Source organism: Caretta caretta, chromosome 1 (genome assembly GCF_965140235.1).
Source record: "Caretta caretta isolate rCarCar2 chromosome 1, rCarCar1.hap1, whole genome shotgun sequence".
NCBI lineage: Eukaryota > Metazoa > Chordata > Testudines > Cheloniidae > Caretta > Caretta caretta.
Window position 1 is genome coordinate 241,964,097 of NC_134206.1, and position 24,222 is coordinate 241,988,318.

Consider the following 24,222-nt stretch of genomic DNA (forward strand, 5'->3'; position numbering starts at 1 on the left):
GAAAAGAGAGTTAGGATCACTGCTCCAAGCCCTGTCTATCCCAGTTCAGCACTTCTGAAGCATTAGCTCAGGGGCTTTCCTCCTTCTAAAATTGCTGGTATTCGGCATTCTCTTATACACCTACTTTCCGACACCAGCAGCCCTAACAGCATAAGCACCCAGCACTGACCCAAGGTTAGTGACGCAGTTCAAGCTCACCTTCTGGATGGCCCTCTGTTGACACAAGCATCCAGTTTAGAAATTCCAGCTCCCAGAATGATATATTGTTTACAGCTAGAGAGTCAGCTTTCTGCGTGAAACCTCCGTATCATCACGTTTTACTCATCCCATCCCTGAGCACATTACTCAGACAAAATCTAGCACGGGGAGGATGTACATCCTCTTTCCTCTCCACTGCCTACAGTCTTTCCGGATGAAATGGACAGGCTAGATCAAGAAATCCAGGCATGGGGAACAGAAAAGTGTCTATTCAATCAGCAACTTCATAAAAGCATTTCTCCTGATTGGCTAGCAGGCTTATCCAATACACCTGTGAAGCATGTCACCTAACAATTCAAGGCGCAACTTTTCAGAGGAAAAAATACATTTTATAATTATGCTTAGCAGTACACTCCTGCATACTCAAGAGTCACACAGCATAGTAGTCCCTGTTAAGCTATAATCATAAAGTGTAGTTTTTCCTCTGAGAAGTAACTATAAATGGCATATGGAGGTCCATGTTTGTCTTTAAGATTTCAGATTAAATCTCATCAGTTTACAAATAGAACTGGAAAGAGGCTTCTCCTAACTGCAAGCCATGAGATCTGAAAGTCAAGTTGGGTTCTTTCTGGCTCGTACATCACTAGTGCAACACATTCTATAACTGAAATTTATTTTGTGAACAACAAGCTGGAAAAGAATCCAGTTCACTCTCCCCTAGCTATCCTGGGTCTCAAGGTCTAAGAAAGAGGTAACATAACTTATACTGCATTTGTCACTACAGTCAGCAAATATTTTGAACACACACAGGGGAGCAAAGAGATTGACAAAGAAAATGTCGTTGTTACAGTCATATTTCTGGCCACACGAAGCAAGCTCTGCCAGCCTATTAATTCAAGACATTTCTGAAGAAGTGTACAACCTAGTCATGACTAATACCAGGCGAGCGCGGTTTCAACATTTGTTAACTAAGCAGCATAAGGATACAATCCAGCCAGATTTAAACACAAGCAAAGCAGGTAGCAGGCCACCTGGGGACCAACATTTCAAAGCTCTGCAATGCACATTCAGATCCCTCCCCCCAGTAGTGGAACCAGATCAGGGAGGCAAATCGCAACCTGATCTCCACGTCCAGTAGTTTGCATCTACCTGCACAAATTCTAAGGCCAGCCACAGATACAGTAGTAAAAAGCTCTCCACCACTCAGAAACAGGAGAGGACAGACACCCACCCTCCATGCTCCAAAAGGGGCACTTCCCCCTCCCCCCCAATATAAGGCCACTATTTCAGAGCAACCATTAACAGAAGTTTCACAAAATGAGTGTAAGTCTGGGCATCTGGCAATCTTGATACCTACCCCAACCAGTCGGTTCACCTGAGGAGACCCTCTGCTCCCTCCCAAGTACACACTGCCCCTGCAGGACATCATACATCCAGTTGGAATCTGCTCCGTTCTCACCCTCCTCAAAGAGCAGCTCCATCACAGAACAGCATAAATGTAGAGCACCAGCTGCAGTCAATCACAATGGAGAGTTGTGTTTGGTTTCTCTACAACTTTTTCCCAAACACTATTTCCAGTCTAAGAACATTCTGCAATACCCTGTTTTGAAAAAGAAAAAAGTCCAGTGGTCGGTGCTCTGAGGCATTATAGGTCTCCCTATTACCGAAGGCTTTCACTCTGGCCCGCTATATCTGGTTGAGATCCCACAAATCATGGAAAGATAATCCATTGCAGTACTAATGCACTATTGCAGCTGTCCATGGAGAAAATCCCCTTTCAACCAAGAAACCCTCAAGCTCTTTGATCCTCTCCAACACACAATTATCTTAAAGGCAAAATGGTCCCCTATGCCCTAGCACTATGTACTGGGCTGAAAGAAAAGAAGGCAAAGAATGCTATACCAGGTTTATTCTACATGGCTGCCCTGTCCTACAAGGCAATGCAATTCACAGACTTTCAGCGGCGACATGAAGCCTTGATGTTAGGTACCTGGACTCAGTTTGATCACAGCCTCCAAGACCATTCAGAAGGCACAACAGTTGAGGGGAGTTATCTCAACAGGACAACTCAGACTACTGAAATTGCTGATTTTTTTTTTGAAACCGAGTTTACTTTTCACCATTTATGTTTGATCTGTGCAATGCTGCCATCTTAGACAGTTGAAATTAAACCAGTCAATTTCACTTTGTGTTTGGGGTCAGGACTGGAGGGGAAGGTTTAAAGGGGACCTTTACAAGAGTATGTCCTGATTAGTAAAAGTTCTTTATAAAATATGTTTAGGGGCTTTTCTTCCCCTGTTTAGATTAAGAAGAGTGTTTTAGATGTGCCTGTGCTTCCCACTGACTGTGCTCAAGCTCACCACTCCTCTCTCCCCCTCCCTGCGCACACATTCGCATACCTAGTCTCTTGCTACCGGTTCAGTTTAATTCTCCTGCTGCTGCATTTTCTGTGAAACACCCTTTTGCAGGACATGCACTAATAGCATATAATCAGTTTCAGGGTGTTAAGTACTTTCAAACAGCCAATATACTAACTGGAAAAAAACCCAAACAAAAAACCAAAGTTGTTTCTAATCTCTTCTAGCTATAGTAAATTTAGGGGTTACCCAAAACAATACTAAGTCCAAAATTCTCAGATGGAAATGCAGTTTTCAAGTTTACTGTAAATACCTTTAGTATAGCACTCCCTGATTTTATTTTTGGAAGTGTCATTAAGCAATTTACATTTTGGGCCCAATATTGGTTGATGATGCACATATTACATAACCTCAGCAAGAATTTTTATGTAGCTTGAACCTTTTCAGCATACAAGAAGAGGATGCTATGTTATTTATCCTTCTCCAACTCCCTTCCCGCATTCTAATAATTGACTAGCTCCATTTAGGATTCAAGCACTTAGGCTCTTAAGCTTAATTTTCACCTCCCCCTCCCTCCCGGCAAAAGACCTGTGTGGTTTGACTCATGGATAAGTAAAATCTGTACCCTGTGCTCCTGAGTGCACATGGCTCACCTGTGCAGAAAACACTTTTTTTTTTTTTTTTTTTAACAGATGCTCCCTGTTTTGGTTTTGTTATTCCTCCTCTGCTGCTCCTAGTGTGGCCATAATACTAACTGGAGGAGGAGCCATAACACGAACTGTTCCACCAACGAGCAGATAAATGCAGGCAAAGACCATCAAATCTTAAGGCTCCTAATATATCATGAATCCCAGCATCAAGAGCACGGGCACACAGCTGACGTCAAAGTGCTGCCGTGGCTGCATAGTCGCGGCTCCAGCACTGGGAGAAAGCTCTCCCAGCGCTGTAAAACACCACCTCCGCGAGGGGAGTAGCTCCCAGCGCTGGTGCACTGTCTACCCTGCCACTTAGGGTATGTCTACACTACGGAATAAGGTCGAATTTATAGAAGTCGGTTTTTTAGAAATCGGTTTTATAAATTCGAGTGTGTGTGTCCCCACAGTAAATGCTCTAAGTGCATTAAGTGCATTAACTCGGCGGAGCGCTTCCACAGTACCGAGGCAAGCGTCGACTTCCGGAGCGTTGCACTGTGGGTAGCTATCCCACAGTTCCCGCAGTCTCCGCTGCCCATTGGAATTCTGGGTTGAGATCCCAATGCCTGATGGGGCTAAAACATTGTCGCGGGTGGTTCTGGGTACATATCGTCAGCCTCCCGTTCCCTCCCTCCCCCCGTGAAAGCAAGGGCAGACAATCATTTCGCGCCTTTTTTCCTGAGTTACCTGTGCAGACGCCATACCATGGCAAGCATGGAGCCCGCTCAGGTAACCGTCACCCTATGTCTCCTGGGTGCTGGCAGACGCGGTACGGCATTGCTACACAGTAGCAGCAACCCCTTGCCTTGTGGCAGCAGACGGTACAGTACGACTGGTAGCCGTCATCGTCATGTCTGAGGTGCTCCTGGTCGCCTCTGTGAGGTCGATCAGGAGCGCCTGGGCAGACATGGGCACAGGGACTAAATTTGGAGTGACTTGACCAGGTCATTCTCTTTAGTCCTGCAGTCAGTCCTATTGAACCGTCTTATGGTGAGCGGGCAGGCGATACGGACTGCTAGCAGTCGTGCTGTACCATCTTCTGCCGAGCAGTCATGAGATGTGGATGGCATGCAGTCCGTCTGCTGCCAGCCAAAGATGTAAAAGATAGATGGAGTGGGTCAAAACAAGAAATAGACCAGATTTGTTTTGTACTCATTTGCTTCCCCCCCCTCCCCTGTCTAGGGGACTCATTCTTCTAGATCACACTGCAGTCAAGGTGCAGCGAGGTAAATCTAGCCATGTATCAATCAGAGGCCAGGCTAACCTTCTTGCTCCAATAAGGACAATAACTTAGGTGCACCATTTCTTATTGGAACCCTCTGTGAAGTCCTGCCTGAAATACTCCTTGATGTAAAGCCACCCCCTTTGTTGATTTTAGCTCCCTGAAGCCAACCCTGTAAGCGCCCCTCCCAGCGTCAGAGCAATGGCAAACAATCGGGCATCTGAGAGTGCTGTCCAGAGCAGTCACAATGGAGCGCTCTGATGGGGCTAAAACATTGTCGCGGGTGGTTCTGGGTACGTGTCGTCAGGCCCCCGTTCCCTCCCTCCCTCCGTGAAAGCAAGGGCAGACAATCATTTCGCGCCTTTTTTCCTGAGTTACCTGTGCAGACGCCATACCACAGCAAGCATGGAGCCCGCTCAGGTAACCGTCACCCTATGTCTCCTGGGTGCTGGCAGACGCGGTACGGCTTTGCTGCACAGTAGCAGCAACCCCTTGCCTTCTGGCAGCAGACGGTGCAATACGATTGGTAGTCGTCCTCATCGTGTCCGAGGTGCTCCTGGCCGCGTCGGCTGGGAGCGCCTGGGCAGACATGGGCGCAGGGACTAAATTTGGAGTGACTTGACCAGGTCATTCTCTTTAGTCCTGCAGTCAGTCCTATTGAACCGTCTTATGGTGAGCAGGCAGGCGATACGGACTGCTAGCAGTCGTACTGTACCATCTTCTGCCAGGCAGGCAAGAGATGAGGATTGCTAGCAGTCGTATTGCACCATCTTCTGCCAGGCAGGCAAGAGATGGGGATGGCTAGCAGGCGTACTGTACCATCTTCTGCCAAGCAGCCATGAGATGTGGATGGCATGCAGTCCTTCTGCACCGTCTGCTGCCAGCCAAAGATGTAAAAGATAGATGGAGTGGGTCAAAACAAGAAATAGACCAGATTTGTTTTGTACTCATTTGCCTCCTCCCCTGTCTAGGGGACTCATTCCTCTAGGTCACACTGCAGTCACTCACAGAGAAGGTGCAGCGAGGTAAATCTAGCCATGTATCAATCAGAGGCCAGGCTAACCTCCTTGTTCCAATAACAACGATAACTTAGGTGCACCATTTCTTATTGGAACCCTCCGTGCAGTCCTGCCTGAAATACTCCTTGATGTACAGGCACCCCCTTTGTTGATTTTAGCTCCCTGAAGCCAACCCTGTAAGCCGTGTCGTCAGTCGCCCCTCCCTCCGTCAGAGCAACGGCAGACAATCGTTCCGCGCCTTTTTTCTGTGCGGACGCCATACCACGGCAAGCATGGAGCCCGCTCAGCTCACTTTGGCAATTAGGAGCACATTAACCACCACACGCATTATTCAGCAGTATATGCAGCACCAGAACATGGCAACGCGATACCGGGCGAGGAGGCGACGTCAGCGCGGTCCCGTGAGTGATCAGGACATGGACACAGATTTCTCTGAAAGCATGGGCCCTGACAATGCATGCATCATGGTGCTAATGGGGCAGGTTCATGCTGTGGAACGCCGATTCTGGGCTCGGGAAACAAGCACAGACTGGTGGGACCGCATAGTGTTGCAGGTCTGGGACGATTCCCAGTGGCTACGAAACTTTCGCATGCGTAAGGGCACTTTCATGGAACTTTGTGACTTGCTTTCCCCTGTCCTGAAGCGCATGAATACCAAGATGAGAGCAGCCCTCACAGTTGAGAAGCGAGTGGCGATAGCCCTGTGGAAGCTTGCAACGCCAGACAGCTACCGGTCAGTTGGGAATCAATTTGGAGTGGGCAAATCTACTGTGGGGGCTGCTGTGATGCAAGTAGCCCACGCAATCAAAGATCTGCTGATATCAAGGGTAGTGACCCTGGGAAATGTGCAGGTCATAGTGGATGGCTTTGCTGCAATGGGATTCCCTAACTGTGGTGGGGCTATAGATGGAACCCATATCCCTATCTTGGCACCGGAGCACCAAGCCGCCGAGTACATAAACCGCAAGGGGTACTTTTCGATAGTGCTGCAAGCTCTGGTGGATCACAAGGGACGTTTCACCAACATCAACGTGGGATGGCCGGGAAAGGTGCATGATGCTCGCATCTTCAGGAACTCTGGTCTGTTTCAAAAGCTGCAGGAAGGGACTTTATTCCCAGACCAGAAAATAACTGTTGGGGATGTTGAAATGCCTATATGTATCCTTGGGGACCCAGCCTACCCCTTAATGCCATGCCTCATGAAGCCGTACACAGGCAGCCTGGACAGTAGTCAGGAGCTGTTCAACTACAGGCTGAGCAAGTGCAGAATGGTGGTAGAATGTGCATTTGGACGTTTAAAGGCGCGCTGGCGCAGTTTATTGACTCGCTTAGACCTCAGCGAAACCAATATTCCCACTGTTATTACTGCTTGCTGTGTGCTCCACAATATCTGTGAGAGTAAGGGGGAGACGTTTATGGCGGGGTGGGAGGTTGAGGCAAATCGCCTGGCTGCTGGTTACGCGCAGCCAGACACCAGGGCGGTTAGAAGAGCACAGGAGGGCGCGGTACGCATCAGAGAAGCTTTGAAAAACAGTTTCATGACTGGCCAGGCTACGGTGTAAAAGTTCTGTTTGTTTCTCCTTGATGAACCCCCCCGCCCCTTGGTTCACTCTACTTCCCTGTAAGCTAACCACCCTCCCCTCCTCCCTTTAATCATTGCTTGCAGAGCCAATAAAGTCATTGCTGCTTCACAGTCATGCATTCGTTATTCATTCATCACACAAATAGGGGGATGACTACCAAGGTATCCCAGGAGGGGTGGTGGAGGAGGGAAGGAAAATGCCACACAGCACTTTAAGCACAGCACTTTAAAAGTTTACAACTTTAAAATTTATTGAATGACAGCCTTCTTTTTTTTGGGCAATCCTCTGTGGGGGAGTGGCTGGTTGGCCGGAGGCCTCCCCACCGTGTTCTTGGGCGTCTGGGTGTGGAGGCTATGGAACTTGGGGAGGAGGGCGGTTGGTTACAGAGGGGCTGCAGTGGCAGTCTGTGCTCCAGCTGCCTTTGCTGCAGCTCAACCATACACTGGAGCATACTGGTTTGGTCCTGCAGCAGCCTCAGCATTGAATCCTGCCTCCTCTCATCACGCTGCCGCCACCTTTGAGCTTCAGCCCTGTCTTCAGCCCGCCACTTACTCTCTTCAGCCCGCCACTTACTCTCTTCAGCCCTCCACCTCTCCTCCCGGTCATTTTGTGCTTTCCTGCACTCTGACATTATTTGCCTCCACGCATTCGTCTGTGCTCTGTCAGTGTGGGAGGACAGCATGAGCTCGGAGAACATTTCATCGCGAGTGCGTTTTTTTTTCTTTCTAAGCTTCACTAGCCTCTGGGAAGGAGAAGATCCTGTGATCATTGAAACACATGCAGCTGGTGGAGAAAAAAAAAGGGACAGCGGTATTTAAAAAGACACATTTTATAAAACAGTGGCTACACTCTTTCAGGGTAAACCTTGAAAGTTAACATTACATACATAGCACATGTGCTTTCGTTACAAGGTCGCATTTTGCCTCCTCCCACCGCGTGAACGGATTTTGGTTGAATGCCAGCAAACATACACTGCAATGCTTTGTTCTACAGTGATTCCCCAGTACGTGTTGCTGGCCTGGAGTGGTAAAGTGTCCTACCATGAAGGACGAAATAAGGCTGCCCTCCCCAGAAACCTTTTGCAAAGGCAGAACCGCAAATGCCAGGGCAAAGTAATCCTTTCACATGCTTGCTTTTAAACCATGTATAGCATTTTAAAAGGTACACTCACCAGAGGTCCCTTCTCCGCCTGCTGAGTCCAGGAGGCAGCCTTGGGTGGGTTCGGGGGGTACTGGCTCCAGGTCTAGGGTGAGAAACAGTTCCTGGCTGTCGGGAAAACCGGTTTCTCCGCTTGCTTGCTGTGAGCTATCTACAACCTCCTCCTCATCATCTTCTTCGTCCCCAAAACCTACTTCTGTATTGCCTCCATCTCCATTGAAGGAGTCAAACAACACGGCTGGGGTAGTGGTGGCTGAACCCCCTAAAATGGCATGCAGCTCATCATAGAAGCGGCATGTTTGGGGCTCTGACCCAGAGCGGCCGTTCGCCTCTCTGGTTTTCTGGTAGGCTTGCCTCAGCTCCTTCAGTTTCACGCGGCACTGCTTCGGGTCCCTGTTATGGCCTCTGTCCTTCATGCCCTGGGAGATTTTCAGAAAGGTTTTGGCATTTCGAAAACTGGAACGGAGTTCTGATAGCACGGATTCCTCTCCCCAAACAGCGATCAGATCCCGTACCTCCCGTTCAGTCCATGCTGGAGCTCTTTTGCGATTCTGGGACTCCATCATGGTCACCTCTGCTGATGAGCTCTGCATGGTCACCTGCAGCTTGCCACGCTGGCCAAACAGGAAATGAGATTCAAAAGTTCGCGGTTCTTTTCCTGTCTACCTGGCCAGTGCATCTGAGTTGAGAGCGCTGTCCAGAGCGGTCAGAATGGAGCACTCTGGGATAGCTCCCGGAGGCCAATACCATCGAATTGTGTCCACAGTACCCCAAATTCGAGCCGGCAAGGTCGATTTAAGCGCTAATCCACTTGTCAGGGGTGGAGTAAGGAAATCGATTTTAAGAGCCCTTTAAGTCGAAATAAAGGGCTTCATTGTGTGGACGGGTGCAGGTTTAAATCGATTTAACGCTGCTAAATTCGATCTAAAGTCCTAGTGTAGACCAGGGCTTACAGAGCTGAAACTTGCATCACTTGGAGGGGAGGGGAGGCTGTTTTTTCATACCCCTGAGCGAAGAAAGTTTCAGTGCTGTAAGTCGCAGTGTAGACAAGTCCTAAGTTGTACAGTGCCCCAGATACTGCATGAGGCCTTGTCTATACTAAACGGTGCACCAACTGATTTTAAAAACATCAGTAAATTGATGACTTAAGTCAAACTAGTTTAACCCTTGCTTATATTGATTAGGTCTAGTTACAGCGCCGCTCCGAGAGCACTGAAGGGAAACCGCGGTTGTATGTACACACTGTCAGCTGCCTGCGCAATAGCGTGTTCACACTTGTGGCACTTGCAGCAGCATTCAGAGTGATGCACTCTGGGCAGCTATCCCACAGAGCACCTCTTCCTCTTCTGCCGCTAAGAGCTGTGGGAAGGCAGAAGGGGTCGTGGGGCATCCTGGGTCCTGTCCTAATGCCCCGTGATGCATTGCTTCATATCCCAGCAATCCCTGTGCTTCCGTCTGCATTTGGCGCCATCTTTCAGCAGTTTGTGTACTGCGCGCTCTGCCTCTTCAGTCTGCAGGAATGGATCCCGCTCTGTTGACCAATATGCTGCTTGATCTCACTAACACGTCATGAGTCGCAGTGGAGTTATTCCTTAAACTACAAAGGCAATAGCAGTTCAACATTGATCTCATCACACATAGTAGGTACGACATGAGATTGCTTCCAGCATTCACCAAAGTGCTGACCACAGTGAAACGCTGCTTTTGGGCTCGGGAAACATGCACTGAGTGGTGGGATCACATCATTATGCACATCTGGGATGACAAGCAGTGGCTGCAAAACTTTCGAATGAGGAAAGCCACATTCATGGGACTCAGAGGAACAGCCGTGTTAGTCTGTATTCGCAAAAAGAAAAGGAGTACTTGTGGCACCTTAGAGACTAACCAATTTATTTGAGCATGAGCTTTCGTGAGCTACAGCTCACTTCATCCACGGTATACATCTGATGAAGTGAGCTGTAGCTCACGAAAGCTCATGCTCAAATAAATTGGTTAGTCTCTAAGGTGCCACAAGTACTCCTTTTCTATTCATGGGACTGTGTGATGAGCTCGTCCCAGCCCTGCAGCGCAAGGACACAAGAATGAGAGCGGCCCTGCCACTGGAGAAGCACATGGCAATTGTAGTGGGGAAGCTGGCTACTCCAGACTGCTACCGATTAGTCGCTAAGCTGTTCGGAGTGGGAAAGTCGACCACTGGACTCGTGTTGACGGAAGTGTGGAAGGCCATTAACCGCATCCTGCTCCGAAAGACCATGACTCTGGACAACGTGTGTGACGTTGTGGATGGCTTTGCACAAATGGGCTTCCCTAACTGCAGATGGGCGATAGATAGCACGCATGTTCCAATTCTGGCACCAGACCACCTAGCCACCGAGTACATTAATCGGAAGGGGTATTTATCAATGATTCTCCAGGCGCTTGTGGATCACTGTGGGCATTTCACGGACATTAATGCAGGCTGGTCTGAAAAGGTGCATGACGCACGCATCTTTTGGAACACTGGCCTGTTCAGGAAGCTGCAAGCAGGGACCTTTATTCCCTGATCAGAAGATCACTGTAGGGGAAGTCAAAATGCCCGTTGTGATCCTGGGAGACCCACCTACCCGTTAATGCCGTGGCTTATGAAGCCATACATGGGGCACCTTGACAACAGCAAGGAGCGGTTCAACAACAGGCTGAGCAAGTGCTGAATGACTGTTGAGTGTGCTTCTGGCCGTTTAAAGGCCCGCTGGTGCTGCCTATATGGGAAGCTGGACCTGGCCAATGACAATATTCCTATGCTTATTGCTTATAAGGACGCAGCACGGGGCCATAAGGATCAGGGATGTTTTGAGGCAGCAATTTGAAGCTGAAAGCCGCTAATATTTGTTGCTATGCTCAGGAGTGCAGTGCTTGTAATGCTAGGAGATGATTGTGATTGGTGCAGATGATGCACTGTGAAGGTTTAAGAAAATTGCTGTTGCTTTGCAGTGCTAGGTTTGCTTTCAATTAATGGAATAAAGATTGCTTTCAAACCAAAACAATTACTTTATTAAAAAACAACAACTGGAGGAGAGAGATAAACAAAAAAAACACATCAGCACTGAGGGGAATGGGGGAAGCGAGGGTTCCAGGAGGAGGTGGGGTCCCGGGACAGTTAAAGATTTGTGTATGTCCAGGTATCATATGCAACCTTCTCCTTTGAAGTACAGTGCAGCGGGTACTGTACTTCAGCAGGGCTAAACTGCAGAGGGACGGGTGTTGAGTGCAGTGGGTACTGCGAATCTGCAGTGCTGGAGTGTGCCGGGGGAGGAGTGGAATGCCGCGGGTACAGACTGGAGCCAGGAGGTTGATAAGAGTGTGTTGGTGGTATCTGGGTGTATGGGAGAGAGTTTTGTGACAGTGGCTGCAGGGGAGGGTGAGAACGGAGCTGCTCAGTTTGCAGCGCTAGTAGTGCCTGGAGTGTGTCTGCTTGGTGCTCCATAACGTTTAAGAGCCGGTCCGTGACTTCATTCTGGCGTGCCGCGTTCTCCTTTTGATCCCTCTTCTCGCTGTCCCGCTACTCCTTCAGTTCTTGTTTTTCGGCCATGGAGTGCATCATGACATCGCTCAGAAAGTCCTCTTTAGTTCTTCATGGCCACTTTCTAATTCTGTGTAGCCCTTCAGCTGGCAATAACAAAGAGGGAGCTGGGCTCCCAAGGTCATATCTGTGAAGCCAAAATGCAACATTTTACAGAAGCAGAATTGTTTGCAATACACAGACCACTGATCCAGTGATTTAACACACAGCCACTATTCACATACCTGTCACTAACTGGCTGACCCCAGGCAAGCACACATGAGCCACAAGACCCCCAAAATGGTGAGTAACTGCAGGGGAAGGGGAAATCAGTGTTCCAGGACCATACTGTACACTGGTTATATGTCTCTTGGGGAGAGCCATCACTGTGGGTGTGGGGGGCTATAATTAATATTGTCCCCACATTTTCCAGAGGCCGTGTTCATTATGGAAGATACCTCACAGCTGAGGGTGAGCAGGGAATCAAGGGAGGGTCTTCTCCAAGACTGCGGCTTCTGCCCTGGCCCTTATGCGGCCCACCTGTGTGCAGCAATGGTCCATCCCCGTCCCCCACCCCACCAGTGACAGCAGAATGGCACAGGAAAGTTACCATTAATGGAGCAAGAAAGAAAGCAGCTCTGCCAAAGAACCTACAGCAATGGATTGCCCAGTATCTCCATGAGAGTTTCCTGGAGATCTCTGAGGCAGATTCCCGTGAAGTGAGGGAGTCAATCAACACCCCGTTCCACCACTCAGACTAGGCTTGTGGTGGCACGTGCATCATACAGACACAAGCCTGCTTTCTGCAACCCTCTGCCCCCAACAACTCACTTCAGCAATTCCCAAAATCAAAGCCACTTACCAGAGGCCTCCTCTCCTGTTTGCGCTTCACCAAGCTCTGACAGCTGTGACTGGCTAGAGCTCCTGGCTGCATGCATCTCTGACCTCCGAGTCATCCTCTGCCTCTGGGTCCCCCTCCCCCTCCACATCCTCATCCAAGATTTCCTCCTCCTGGCTTGGTCCCCTCTCGACTGACCACTGAAGTATCCATAGCGGCCTTCGCAGTGGAGGTGGGGTCACCACCAACTATCGCGTTCAGCTCTTTGTAGAACCGGCAGCTCGTGGGTGCCCCGGAGCGGCGGTTTGCCTCTCGCGCCTCGTGGTAGGTGTTCCGCAGCTCCTTCACTTTCACCCTGCCCTGCAGTGTGTCCCAGTCATGGCCCCTTTCTGTCATGTATCATGAAATCTGTCCATAGGTATCATAATTCCTATGGCTGGAGCGTAGCTGGGACTGGACAGCCTCCTCTCCCCCAATGCTGATGAGGTCCAGCAGCTTGGCATTGCTTCAAGCGGGGGATCGCCTGGTGCGTGGAGCAGACATCATCAACTGGAAAGATGCGCTGAGACCACTGCACGCATCACCGAGCAAACAGGAAGGGGACTTTCAAAATTCCCAAGGAATGTAAGGGATGGGGCTCACAGTTGGTCACCTGAGGGCAGGGCCAGAGATGCAATGACCACAGAGGCGAGAACAGGCATTGTGGGACACCTCCCGGAGGCCAATCACAGCCCTGTAATCAACCAGGGTGTCTACACTGGATTGTAGCTCCGGCGCAGGGTGTCTACACAGCATTGGAGCCCCGGCGCAGAAAGCTGTACCCTCTCGTTGGGGTGGTATTTTTACAGCGCTGCAATGGCGCAGGTTCTGCGCGCTAAGTGGCTTGGAAGTGTTTACACCTCGGGAGTTGCAGCACAGAAAGCTGCTTTACTGCACAGAAACTTGCCAGAGTAGACAAGGTCTAACAGAGATTTGCACGGATTAACTGGCTTGATTTTTAATGGATCTAGTTAAACTACTGCTCTTTTCTAGAATAGACACGGTCTAAGAGACATTACCACCCTCATATTTCAACTCTCCCTGCAGTAACCTTTAAAACCAAATGTGTTAATTTTATGTACCAGGACCAACCTCTTCAGCCAGCTTCAGCATTCCAATTCTTGTTGCTATTTCACAGCTATATTTACAGTGGAAAGCTGCATTTTAGCTAAGAGTTTACAAAGTAAAAAACGTTCATAAAGAAATACAACCTCCTTTAAAAGGACAAGCTACTCAGGGTCAGTTTGCAATGACAATCACAAAGTAAAGTCCTTGGGTGTAGTTTGTGTGGTGCCCAATCTTCAAAGGAGAAAAAAGCAAAACAAGCATGAAACCAAAAGGGAAAATTTGTGTTCCAGCAACTTTGGCAACAAACAAAATGCCCTAAAATCCATTTTCCTTATCAAGTGTTTTATCTGTTTATTTAAACAAAGGACTGCAGAGCACTTCTAATTACAGGAATGTCCCACCTAAGAGAATCTGCTAACACAGCCTTCCAAGGAACCAAGAGAAAAGGAGGACACAATAGAAAGGAGACTTGCTAAAGGGAATAGATCTGTTAAATTAACACATTTTCTGTCAACCAAATCAGCTGCCCCTAGTGCTATTGTTGCTGAAACAATGGAGACCCCAGGAATGGGCACCCATTAAAAAGAACAAGCCCGCTGAAAGGATACACTCTCTGAGGCAGAGAGCTTGTGCTTAAAAGAATTCGCTACTGTAAGGAAGGAGGAATCACTAGGCTGCATTGTTCTCACAATCACAGCAGATGCTGGTGCTTATAGTGACAAGGGAAAAATTAATTTTCATAAACATCTGCAATAAGCTTAAAAGCAAAAAACCTTTAATTTGGTTACTTTTAACTCCTTGATAGTCGTCATTTCCCTCTAGCCCTTTTATTGAGGAAGTTTTTCTTCAAATACTCTATGAAAGCATCCATAGACATTATAAAGGTTAATTCTTCACCCATCATGCAGGCACTTAACAGATGCCAGGGGCAGAATGGCACAGCAATATACAGTGCTATGCAGGGTGAGAAAAATCCCAGAGATCTACACATAACTTTGCACCACTTTAAAGATATTATTTTAAAGTGGTGTAAGTTACACAGGTGCCAACTACAGTGTGCACATTCAAACCACTGAAAACCTGGCTTGTTAATTAATGTAATCAGTTTTAAACCAATATACATCACACGGGTTTGCACCAGTTTAACCAAACTGGTTTAAGCAAGCTGGTGCAAGTTTGTGTATAGAAAAACCCTCACAGGTGCAAGCAAACTGGTATGTTTGAACTGTTACACACAGAGCTTTAACCTAACTTGGCTTTTAAACAGATTCAGGTTAAACTGGTGTAGTTTGTATGTGCAGACAACCCCTTAAAGCCATGCTCAGGGCATGTCTACACTAAAAACTTACGTCTACATAAGTTAAGTCGACATACAGCCACCACAGTAATTATTGCGGTTTTTCATGTCCACACTACCCTCTTTATGTCAGTGGCACACGTCCTCACTAGGAGCACTTCCACATCTGACTTAAGAGGCGCAGTGTGGGGGCTGAGAGCCCAGGCTCTCAGCTACGGGTGGAGCTCCCCACTGGGAGCCCAGCAGCCACCCAGGCTCCCCACTCCAAGCTGAGATGTCACCCAGGTTCCCCTCTGCCTGCGGGGAGTCAGGAGCACAGGGGGGGCAGCTGGGCTCTAGCTGGAGCCCCCCACATGCCTCAGGGTGACAGGCTGAGCTCTGAGCCCCATGGAGTTTATGTTAGGGAGCCTACCAGTCTGTTTTGTCAATTTCACAGCTCCCACAACCAACAGCCATGTAAGTAACACAGTGTCTACAGGGATATTGCATTGCCCTAACTACACTAACATAAGCCCTACGCCTCTTGTGGAAGTGGAGTTACTATGTTGGTGTATTAGGGCGTTTAGATTGGCAGGAGCACGGCTGTAATGTAGACCAGGCCTCAGTCTCTTGTCCCCAGATTTACAGCGACCCTGATTTGCAGATTAAGAGGAGCCATAGCAAATTCTATTCTTAAATTGTAGTTCATGGCCTCCATGCACTTGCTAAAGGAACCAAAACAGCTGATTGGTGGCATGATTCTGGCTAATTTCCAGTTTCTCAACTACATGAAAATACAGCTGAAAATGTTAAACACAAGTCTTATCTTATTCATAAACAATTGCTGTAGCTGTCATAGGGATGTTTCTATATGCAATTACAAATAGAAGGGGTAAATGTCCAAGAGACACACTGTATCGGGATAAGAAAAGGAGGACTTGTGGCACCTTAGAGACTAACTAATTTATTTGAGCATAAGCTTTCGTGAGCTACAGCTCACTTCATCGGATGCATCCAATGAAGTGAGCTGTAGCTCACGAAAGCTTATGCTCAAATAAATTGGTTAGTCTCTAAGGTGCCACAAGTCCTCCTTTTCTTTTTGTGAATACAGACTAACACAGCTGCTACTCTGAAACCTGTATCGGGATGTGGACTGCACTATGGCTATGTCTCGACAGTGAAGAAAGAGTTGCTTTATTCATTCATGTTAGCGAATATGATTGCAGAAAGCACCTTTTCTGCATGTCAACACAAAGCCTAGGAAGAAAGTTGAGAACCTCTGCACTAGGGGTTTGTGGTCAGCCCTCTCTCCAAACTAGTATTTGAGGGGAAGAGGGCAAGTTCTCAATGTGCTGCCAATGTTAACAGCAGCAAGAAAACAAAATAATTTGATATTTAAAGGGGAATACAAGTTTGTACATAACAGCTGTTCCTCAAAAACAGTATGTAGTATCCTAATTTTACAAAAGCATGAGCAAAATTCTGCATGAACCCAAACATGTCCCAATGCACACACATGCACTCGCTCATGCCCCACTGAACTTTTGACCTGGTTGTAGCTGAACCCCTCCTGAGTCCACTGCTGTGTGATGCCGTGTAGATTTGAAAAGAGGAGCCCTGTGCCTTGTCAGGCAACTGCATCTGCTGAAGCCAGCATGGGGGCTTGGTGTTCAACACCGCCCTTCCCATAACAATACCCAGAGCCTGGCCTGATGGATGCACTTCTTTATCTGAGCCAACCAGCTTCATAAACCCACTCCCCTTCTCCAGCCTCTCACCACGCAATGGTCCAGGAAAAAGAAAACAAAACATCTGCTTCCCAGGTTTCTGACACGTACAGCTGCTGATGGCAGCCCACATCTGGAAGCTTCACTTTTTTTCAATTCAGTAAGTACAGGGCAAGAGGTTTGCATTTAAAAAGAAAAACAAAAGAGCTCAGATGTATCACTGTACCAAAATCACAGAGAACTTTCCAAGAATTATCAAGCAATCTACACAATAAGGCTACCTTCCTCCCAGCCTTCCCTGTACTCCAATTAAAGAGGAAAAATTGCCTATGTCTGATTTTACTTTTTATTATGATGAATAGACATTAAAAAAAACAGTCAGAAAAAAAAATTTAATGTTAGAAATTCAGATTTTGTCTACTCAAGAAACTCTATGGTGACTAAAAGAAAAGGAGTACTTGTGGCACCTTAGAGACTAACCAATTTATTTGAGCATAAGCTTTCGTGAGCTACAGCTCACTTCATCGGATGCACGTAGCTCACGAAAGCTTATGCTCAAATAAATTGGTTAGTCTCTAAGGTGCCACAAGTACTCCTTTTCTTTTTGCGAATACAGACTAACATGGCTGTTACTCTGAAATCTATGGTGACTGGAGAGCTAGTGAAATCTAACACTGCAAGAGACTGAAAGCCAGCAATTAAGAAAGGAAGGGATTTAAAAAAAACAAAAACAAAAAACAGAATTAGGACTTGTCTACATTTTAACTATGCCACCATAGTTAAAGCTGCAAAACTTTAAGCTGCAAATCTCCCCTTAGTGTAGACAGTTATACAGATGTTTATACCAGTATAATTTATACTGGTTGGGGAACCAAATTAAGCTATATTGATGTAAAGAACTTTATATTGCATTTAACTGCATCTGCACACAGCCTTTCACTGACATGATCATGTCAACAAAAAAATATACCCATCACTGACATAGGCAGGCCAATAAAACTTTAAGTGTGGACTAACACTTAGTTTCAGATTCTGTTTGCTTGTTTATTTTTTGATAACACCTGTTTATAAACATTAGTGTCCTATGGCCATTTGAAAGAAAGGATCTCTTTGTGGAAAAGTGCACACTAGTGCCCCTCAATTAAAGTGTAAGACCAAAATATACATCTCAGAGACACTCCTCCACACCCCATAATGTCCTTCAGCAAAACTGAGGGGAAAACAGACTGGATATGCATAATATTTCTAAGGTTAGAAACAAGCACACTCCTGAGAGATGTTGTTAAGCCGGCCTAACCCCCAGTGTAGACAGTTTTACTGCCTCTTGTGGAAGTGCATTAATTACAATGACCCGAGAACCCCTCCTGTTCCTGTAGTGAGTGTTTACACTGAAACGCTACAGTGTGGCAGCTGCAGTCTGATCACTGCAGCATTTTAATGAAGACATAAGATATTCCTTCCCAATTTCTTTCCAGGTGATGTCTGCTTCCCCACCCTAAGCAAGCTCTAGGAACTGATGTGGAGCTCAAATTCACTTTACAGGTAAAGCAAGTCAGATGCTAATTGCCCGCTAAGCTGAAATGCTAGTGAGTTGGCCTTTTTGTCATTGTAAATTTAGGTTCCTTGGAAGACTTCACAAGGCTGGGCCAAAGAGACTCCCCACCCCACCCCTTTAGTGTTTTGCATCAATGGAGGGGGAGGGGAGTTCCCTTTCCAAAGGAGTTGCATCACTGAGAGACCTTCTCCTCTTTCAAGATTTCACACTGCATAAGGGATTCCCCCTCTTCAGAAATTCACATCCTGCTCAAGGAGTTTTGCCCTTTAAGAATTCACACATCCTGTTGAACCTTAAGCATCTCTGGAAAGGGGCCTTTGGAATTCACATTCATGGGGCAATTAGGGTCTTAAAAAAAAGCTCACCACTGTACTGTTCTCTCAGTTTACTGCCAATATGCTGCCAAGATAGTATTTAGAAGCAAACAGAAAAGATTTCTTACTGTGCCAAACTTTGCAGCATTTACCACCCAAAATACAAAATATTTACAAGACGCTGCCCACAACCACATGTATATATCTGAAAATATATTTCAATTTAGAAAATAGTGCACTGCAGAGAGACAAGTGCTTGTGGCACTCCATTCAGCTTACTCCAGAAATTATTTGAAAGTTGCACAATTAACATAAATGTTCCCCAATGCATCCATCTACCCTGAACAAGATTTCTCAGCTTTTCAAATCATGAAAACAGGATCATCCACCATTAAGTTAAAGCATCCAACATTTCCCACTACGATCCCACCCACGTACCCACCCACCAAAAGAAAAAACTGTCCATGCAGGAAGACTCTTACCAGTTTAGCAGAAGAGGCCAAACACAACTTAAAATTAATAAAGCATACCTTCTTGTGCAACCACATTTCAACAAAACATACCTACCTGTACTGTATTCAATTTATGCTCATTGCTGCCTAACTCCAACCCCATCCATGGTCTTCTTGTATGTCTACAGCCAAGGGTGACACTAGTCAGTGCAGGTCACTGCAGGACAAGCTCCTCCTATCACAGCCACCATTTTGGGCAGTGACTGGGGAAGGGAACACATTTTATATTCTGCAAAGCACTGTGCAAGTTTCCAACACTAACACTATATTTTATAATAGTAAACCAGATGATAAAATCCCAGTGCTATGATAATCTGTTATTTGATATATCAGTATTTGAGGGTAGTTGCTGACCCTAAATATCCTGGTTTCTTATGAGATCGCAAGTACTTTCTCTTGATTTCTTTAATATGCCCTTTCCATTCACTTCAGTATTTCTCTTCACTACCATATTGCACCATTGCACTTTTTCACCAAGCAGCTCCCCCTTCCTCCAGCCATCTACTCTATATTTTACTCATGCATCCTTCCCACAAAACCCTCAGAAATCATCTTTGCTACTTGGCAAAACCTCTGCTTTTGATGCACACTTTAAAGTTTGAAAAAGCATCAGAGAAACACCAAAGTTGTTACATCTGTTACAAACAGATGGGAAACCCCAGGTTTAATCACATTGGTCTAAGGAGCTTATGATCTTGGGAGTCAGAGCTAGAGGCCCTGGAAGATCTATTGGGGTACACCCTTCATTCCTCCTTTCTTTTGATCTCCTTATTCTCCACATTTCATGAATTCTGAAACATACACAAATTCACACAATCTATAGTTTAGAATATTAAGGAAGCAAATTGTACTGCACTTCAAACGTTTGTGGGCATTGGACAAAAACAAACAAACAATTTAAAGATTACATCAAAATAACTTAAAACTTAATTTTTAAACAAAAGTAAGAATAGCCATGAAGATAATGGTAAAGAGCTAGCCAAAAAACGTTACTAGAAAACATTAAGAATGGGGGATAAGGAAAACAGAGAAGCAAATGGCTTCTATAACAGAGAATGATTTTTTTTTCTTTCTGTAACTAAAACTGTAGCAACTGACTCGATAGTTTGCAGTGCTATACTCAGACGCTCTGATGGACAAAAATCATCATCACCATTACTTGTTTCAAACCCTTAAGGTGACTGACAGACGTTTGGAGTTGTCTCAACATGACACCCTCCAAAACAACACCTCTCCCCACAACAAGCTAAGCCCGTAGGGGCAGCGTGAGACGGGAACAGCTAACACACAACCAGCCTCGGTAGCGCAGACCCTTCTGGCTTGAGTTCAATTGTCACAAAGCCTTGGGGCAGTGGTACCTCCACGCACAGCCGGGGAGAAGCCAAGCCCCCCTCCCCTCCCAGGTCCCTGCAGGCATAATGGTGGCACAACAACAAACTCCAAGCCAGCCGTCCGAGGGGACACCAGCCTCACTCACAGCGGGGGGGAAGGGAGATTAGGAGGGTCCAGTCCGGATCTTTCGCCTTAGACTATGTGGGGAGGGGAAGCAGCCTCCCTCCTCAGGGGTCGGTGCTCATGGAGATCAGGCAGCCACATGCCTGGCATCAGTCAGCAGCCCCTGGGGGAGGTGAGCACCCAGGCAGCTCCCGGCTCTAGTCCGCCCCGAAGTTTGTCGCGTGGGGCTGGTTGGGCGGCTCGGGAGCAGACGCGGCTCCGGGTCGGTCTAGAACTGGCCGAAGCGAAGCGGGATCCGGCCCGTGCCCGGGGCTTGGGGGCAGTTCAGATCCGGCTCGAGGCTTGGCATCGCCGGTCTCCCGGGGCTGCGGGGACCGGCTCCAGCCAGACCCTCCTGCGGCAAAGTCTCCGCCAAAGAAATTTCCCCCTGTGCACGGGATGCCCAGCAAGGATCCGGCTTCAACCCCCTGGCACGGAGCAGGGACCAAGCCCGGGCTGCGGGGACTGGGGGGAGGGGGCGGCTTTCCCCAAGGCAGAGGGGCCGCACCCCAAACAACCCCCCCAGCCCGAGAGCAGCCAGCGAGAGACCGCGAGGGAGCTCCCCGCCCAGCCCCCCAGGACCTCGGGCAGCGGCTCCCTCTCCGCCCCGAGACCAGGAGGGGCAGGCAGAGCAGCTGCCCGGGAACATGGGGCTGCGGCGCGGGCAGAGTTCCTACCGCGGGGCAGCCCGGGGGGGCGGAGGTGCGGTCCCGCCGGGTCCCCGCTCCCCTCCGCGGCTCACCTCTATCTCGAAGTCGGGCAGGCGGAAGGCGGTGCGGAAGAGGGAGCAGAAGTGCGCGATGGCCGGGACTTCCCACCAGGAGCGGAGCTCGCCCAGCCCCTCCGGCCCCCCGGTCCCCACCACGCCGCAGCCTCCGTCCTCCTCCGGGCACATCTCCCGCTTCGTCTCCGCGCTCCGCTCAGCAGCAGCAGCCCCCCAGCACCAGCGGCGGCCCCGCGCTGCCCCCTCGCCTGCGCATGGGGCTCCGGGCTGGCGCCTCGGCTCGGGGGTCTCTAGGGCCGGCGGTGGCGCTGCTGCCCCTGCTGCACGGGGGGGTGCTGCTGCTGCTGCTGGCGGCCGCCGCGCGGACCCATCCTCCTCCTCCTCCTCCTCCTCCTCCTCGCGCCGCCGCCGCTGCTGCCCTCTCCATACAATGTAACCATCGCACCGCCGGGGAAACAGATGGGGCCGGGGGGAGGGGAGGGGGCTACGCGGGGGGAGCAGAGGGGGGAGGGAGGGGCGGGGCCTATGGAATGGGGGGTGGTGCTTAGAGGGAGAGGGTGGGGCCACCTGGGGGAAGGGGCGGGGCCTGAGTGGGGCGAGGCCGGGGACTGGGAGATAGCGGGGCCGGAGGGGCGCGGTCTGGGGAGTGGACAATGGAGGGGGAGGGGCCCTCCGGGAGAGGAGGCGGGGCCAAGCTGGGGGCGGGCGAGTTAGAGGCAGGGAGGGGCGGGGCTTGGGGAGCGAAAGGGCCGGCGGGGCCGCGCACGAGGAGGGGGCGGGGCCAGGCTCTCATCACAACAAGAGGAGCCGGCTCGCTGCCCGCTGTGGCTCGGCCGAGAGGCGCAGGCAGCCGTGCGGGGGGAGCGCGCTCAGAGTGCCCCGCCTCCTCCCTGGTGCAGCGCCCTGCGGGGTAGCGGCTCGCCCCTCACTGGGGGGGTTCTGGAAGCTGGCCTGGGGGTGCTGCCCCCCAGGAGCATTATGCGGCTGGAGTGTCTGGGCTGGGGAGCCAGGGGTGCTGAAGGTTGAGCTGTGCTGTGATTTAGGAAGGTGCAGGTAACAGAGCACATGGGTGATGCGGGTGGGGGAGAGAGGGAGGTCAGAGGGGGATCATGTGGGAGGACTAGTCCTTATTGCTAATCCCCAGTGTTCAAAAATCAGGAATCTTTCTTCAGAAGAAATCATGACTTTAACAAATCTGGGAAGCGAGGGAGAGTCTCTACTTTGCCTTCTGGGTGTTGAGCTTTTAGGGTGCATTTCAGTTCATGTTTTCAGGCTTTCTTTTGCCACCAGAAAGGCTGTGGGTGAGCCATAGTTCTCGTCTAGTAAACCTAGATATGCCACCTAAATCTCCATGCCATCTTGCATCGTTCTTTTGCTTCACTAATGTTGCCCTGTAAATAATGTAACCCCCCATTTTAACTAATTATCTTCAAGCTAGTGCTTGGGTGCATCAGCAGTATCTGAGAGACAAGTCTGACTTGGTACACTGGAGGGAAAAAAAACATTTTCTAATATTTTAATATTAAGCAAAAGATAGGCCAGGTGGCAATTCAGTCTTCTCACCTTCCCAGTGCAATGAGCCACATCAAGGAGATTGCTTGCTCTCTCTGCTACTGGGTGAGCTTGAGCAAGTCACTTCACCTCTCTGCACCTTGGTTTTCCCCCTTTCTAAAATGGAAATAATTTTCTTGACCTCCTTTGTAAAGTGTTTTGAGACTTACTGATGAAAAGCACCATAAAACACCTAGATGTAATGGCTACCTGTTCTGAGGCCTAAGTTAAAAACAGAAGTTGCATCAGCTTAACTAAAGGGATGATGCATGCAATATATCAGTTTAAACCTGGTTTACATCAGTTTACAGTGCCAAGTTCAACAGATGTAAGCCACATAGTGTTGACACACACAATTGCATGGATTTAAGCATCATAGTTTTAGTTGAACTGGTGCAATGACTGTGTTATACAAGCTCTTTGGCTGGCTTACCTTTCCCCCCCCCCCTTCCTACTCACACCTGGTTCTGGACATTTATAAAATTTCACTATCTCCCCTTTTCCTTTATTTTGTTCAGTTTCTTGTCTCTGACCTTGTCTTCCCCATGTACCTTAGTGGATCTTGCCAATTCCTGTATTGTCTTTAACTGGCTGCTCCTTCTCCTCTTCCCTTCCCATTTCCCCTCCTCTTCTGGACTGCTGCCACTGGCTGTCATGGAATCTTTGGGTTCCAACTTTCCACCTCTCCTCTGCTACATATGGTGTTAACCAAAAGCTGCTGTTTGAATAGCAGCAGAGAGCAAGTGACTATCGCTGTACATGTACCTCCTCATGTTTGTATGGTCTAAAGTGCGTAAATGTGTGAGGGCGCATTAGAAATACCTAGGGTCAAAATGGAGAGGTTGAGGGAAAAGGTATTGGTATTCCTTCAAGTCTTACCTACTTCACACCAAAATAAGACAATGCTGTCAGTAGATTGTGCAGCGGATCAAAATATGACCACACATGTCTATAGGCTCTTTGGGTTTGGCTTTGCTCCCCTTCAGTGGGGTTTAAATACACCCACTACCTCCATGGCATTCCTCAGGGTTGGCTTCCTCTTGGTGGCTCTCAGATATCCTGCTGGGTTCAGCACCTTGATTTGGGGAGGGAGGAGAAAGGGAGACTAGTGGCCTCATTCAGTCAGTGGTATCGTCATTGGCATCGTCATTGGCAAATGAGATAAATAGGACAGTTCACACCTTACAGGCCTACTATTTGAGACCCTCTGCAAACTCAAGCAGATGTCACCCTGTCATTTTGCATTCTGTTCAAGTTTTCAAGATTTTCTTTGCAACCATAATAGCTAGATACCTAATCTTTGTTTTACAATGAAAGCTGGGACGTTAGAGAAAAAGAAGGCAGCTTGAGAGATATG

General features: G+C 48.5%; 1 protein-coding gene across 1 annotated transcript in view; it reads right to left on the minus strand.

The window, feature by feature from the left end:
* The window catches only part of CECR2 (CECR2 histone acetyl-lysine reader), a 141,547-nt gene extending 119,845 nt beyond the window's left edge, over nt 1–21,702 (minus strand). Inside the window, exon 1 of the mRNA XM_048828145.2 lies at nt 21,333–21,702. Coding sequence (XP_048684102.2) covers nt 21,333–21,485 — 153 coding nt within the window. The 5' untranslated portion in view covers nt 21,486–21,702. The remainder of the gene's footprint in view (nt 1–21,332) is intronic.
* Nucleotides 21,703–24,222: the final 2,520 nt, after the last annotated feature.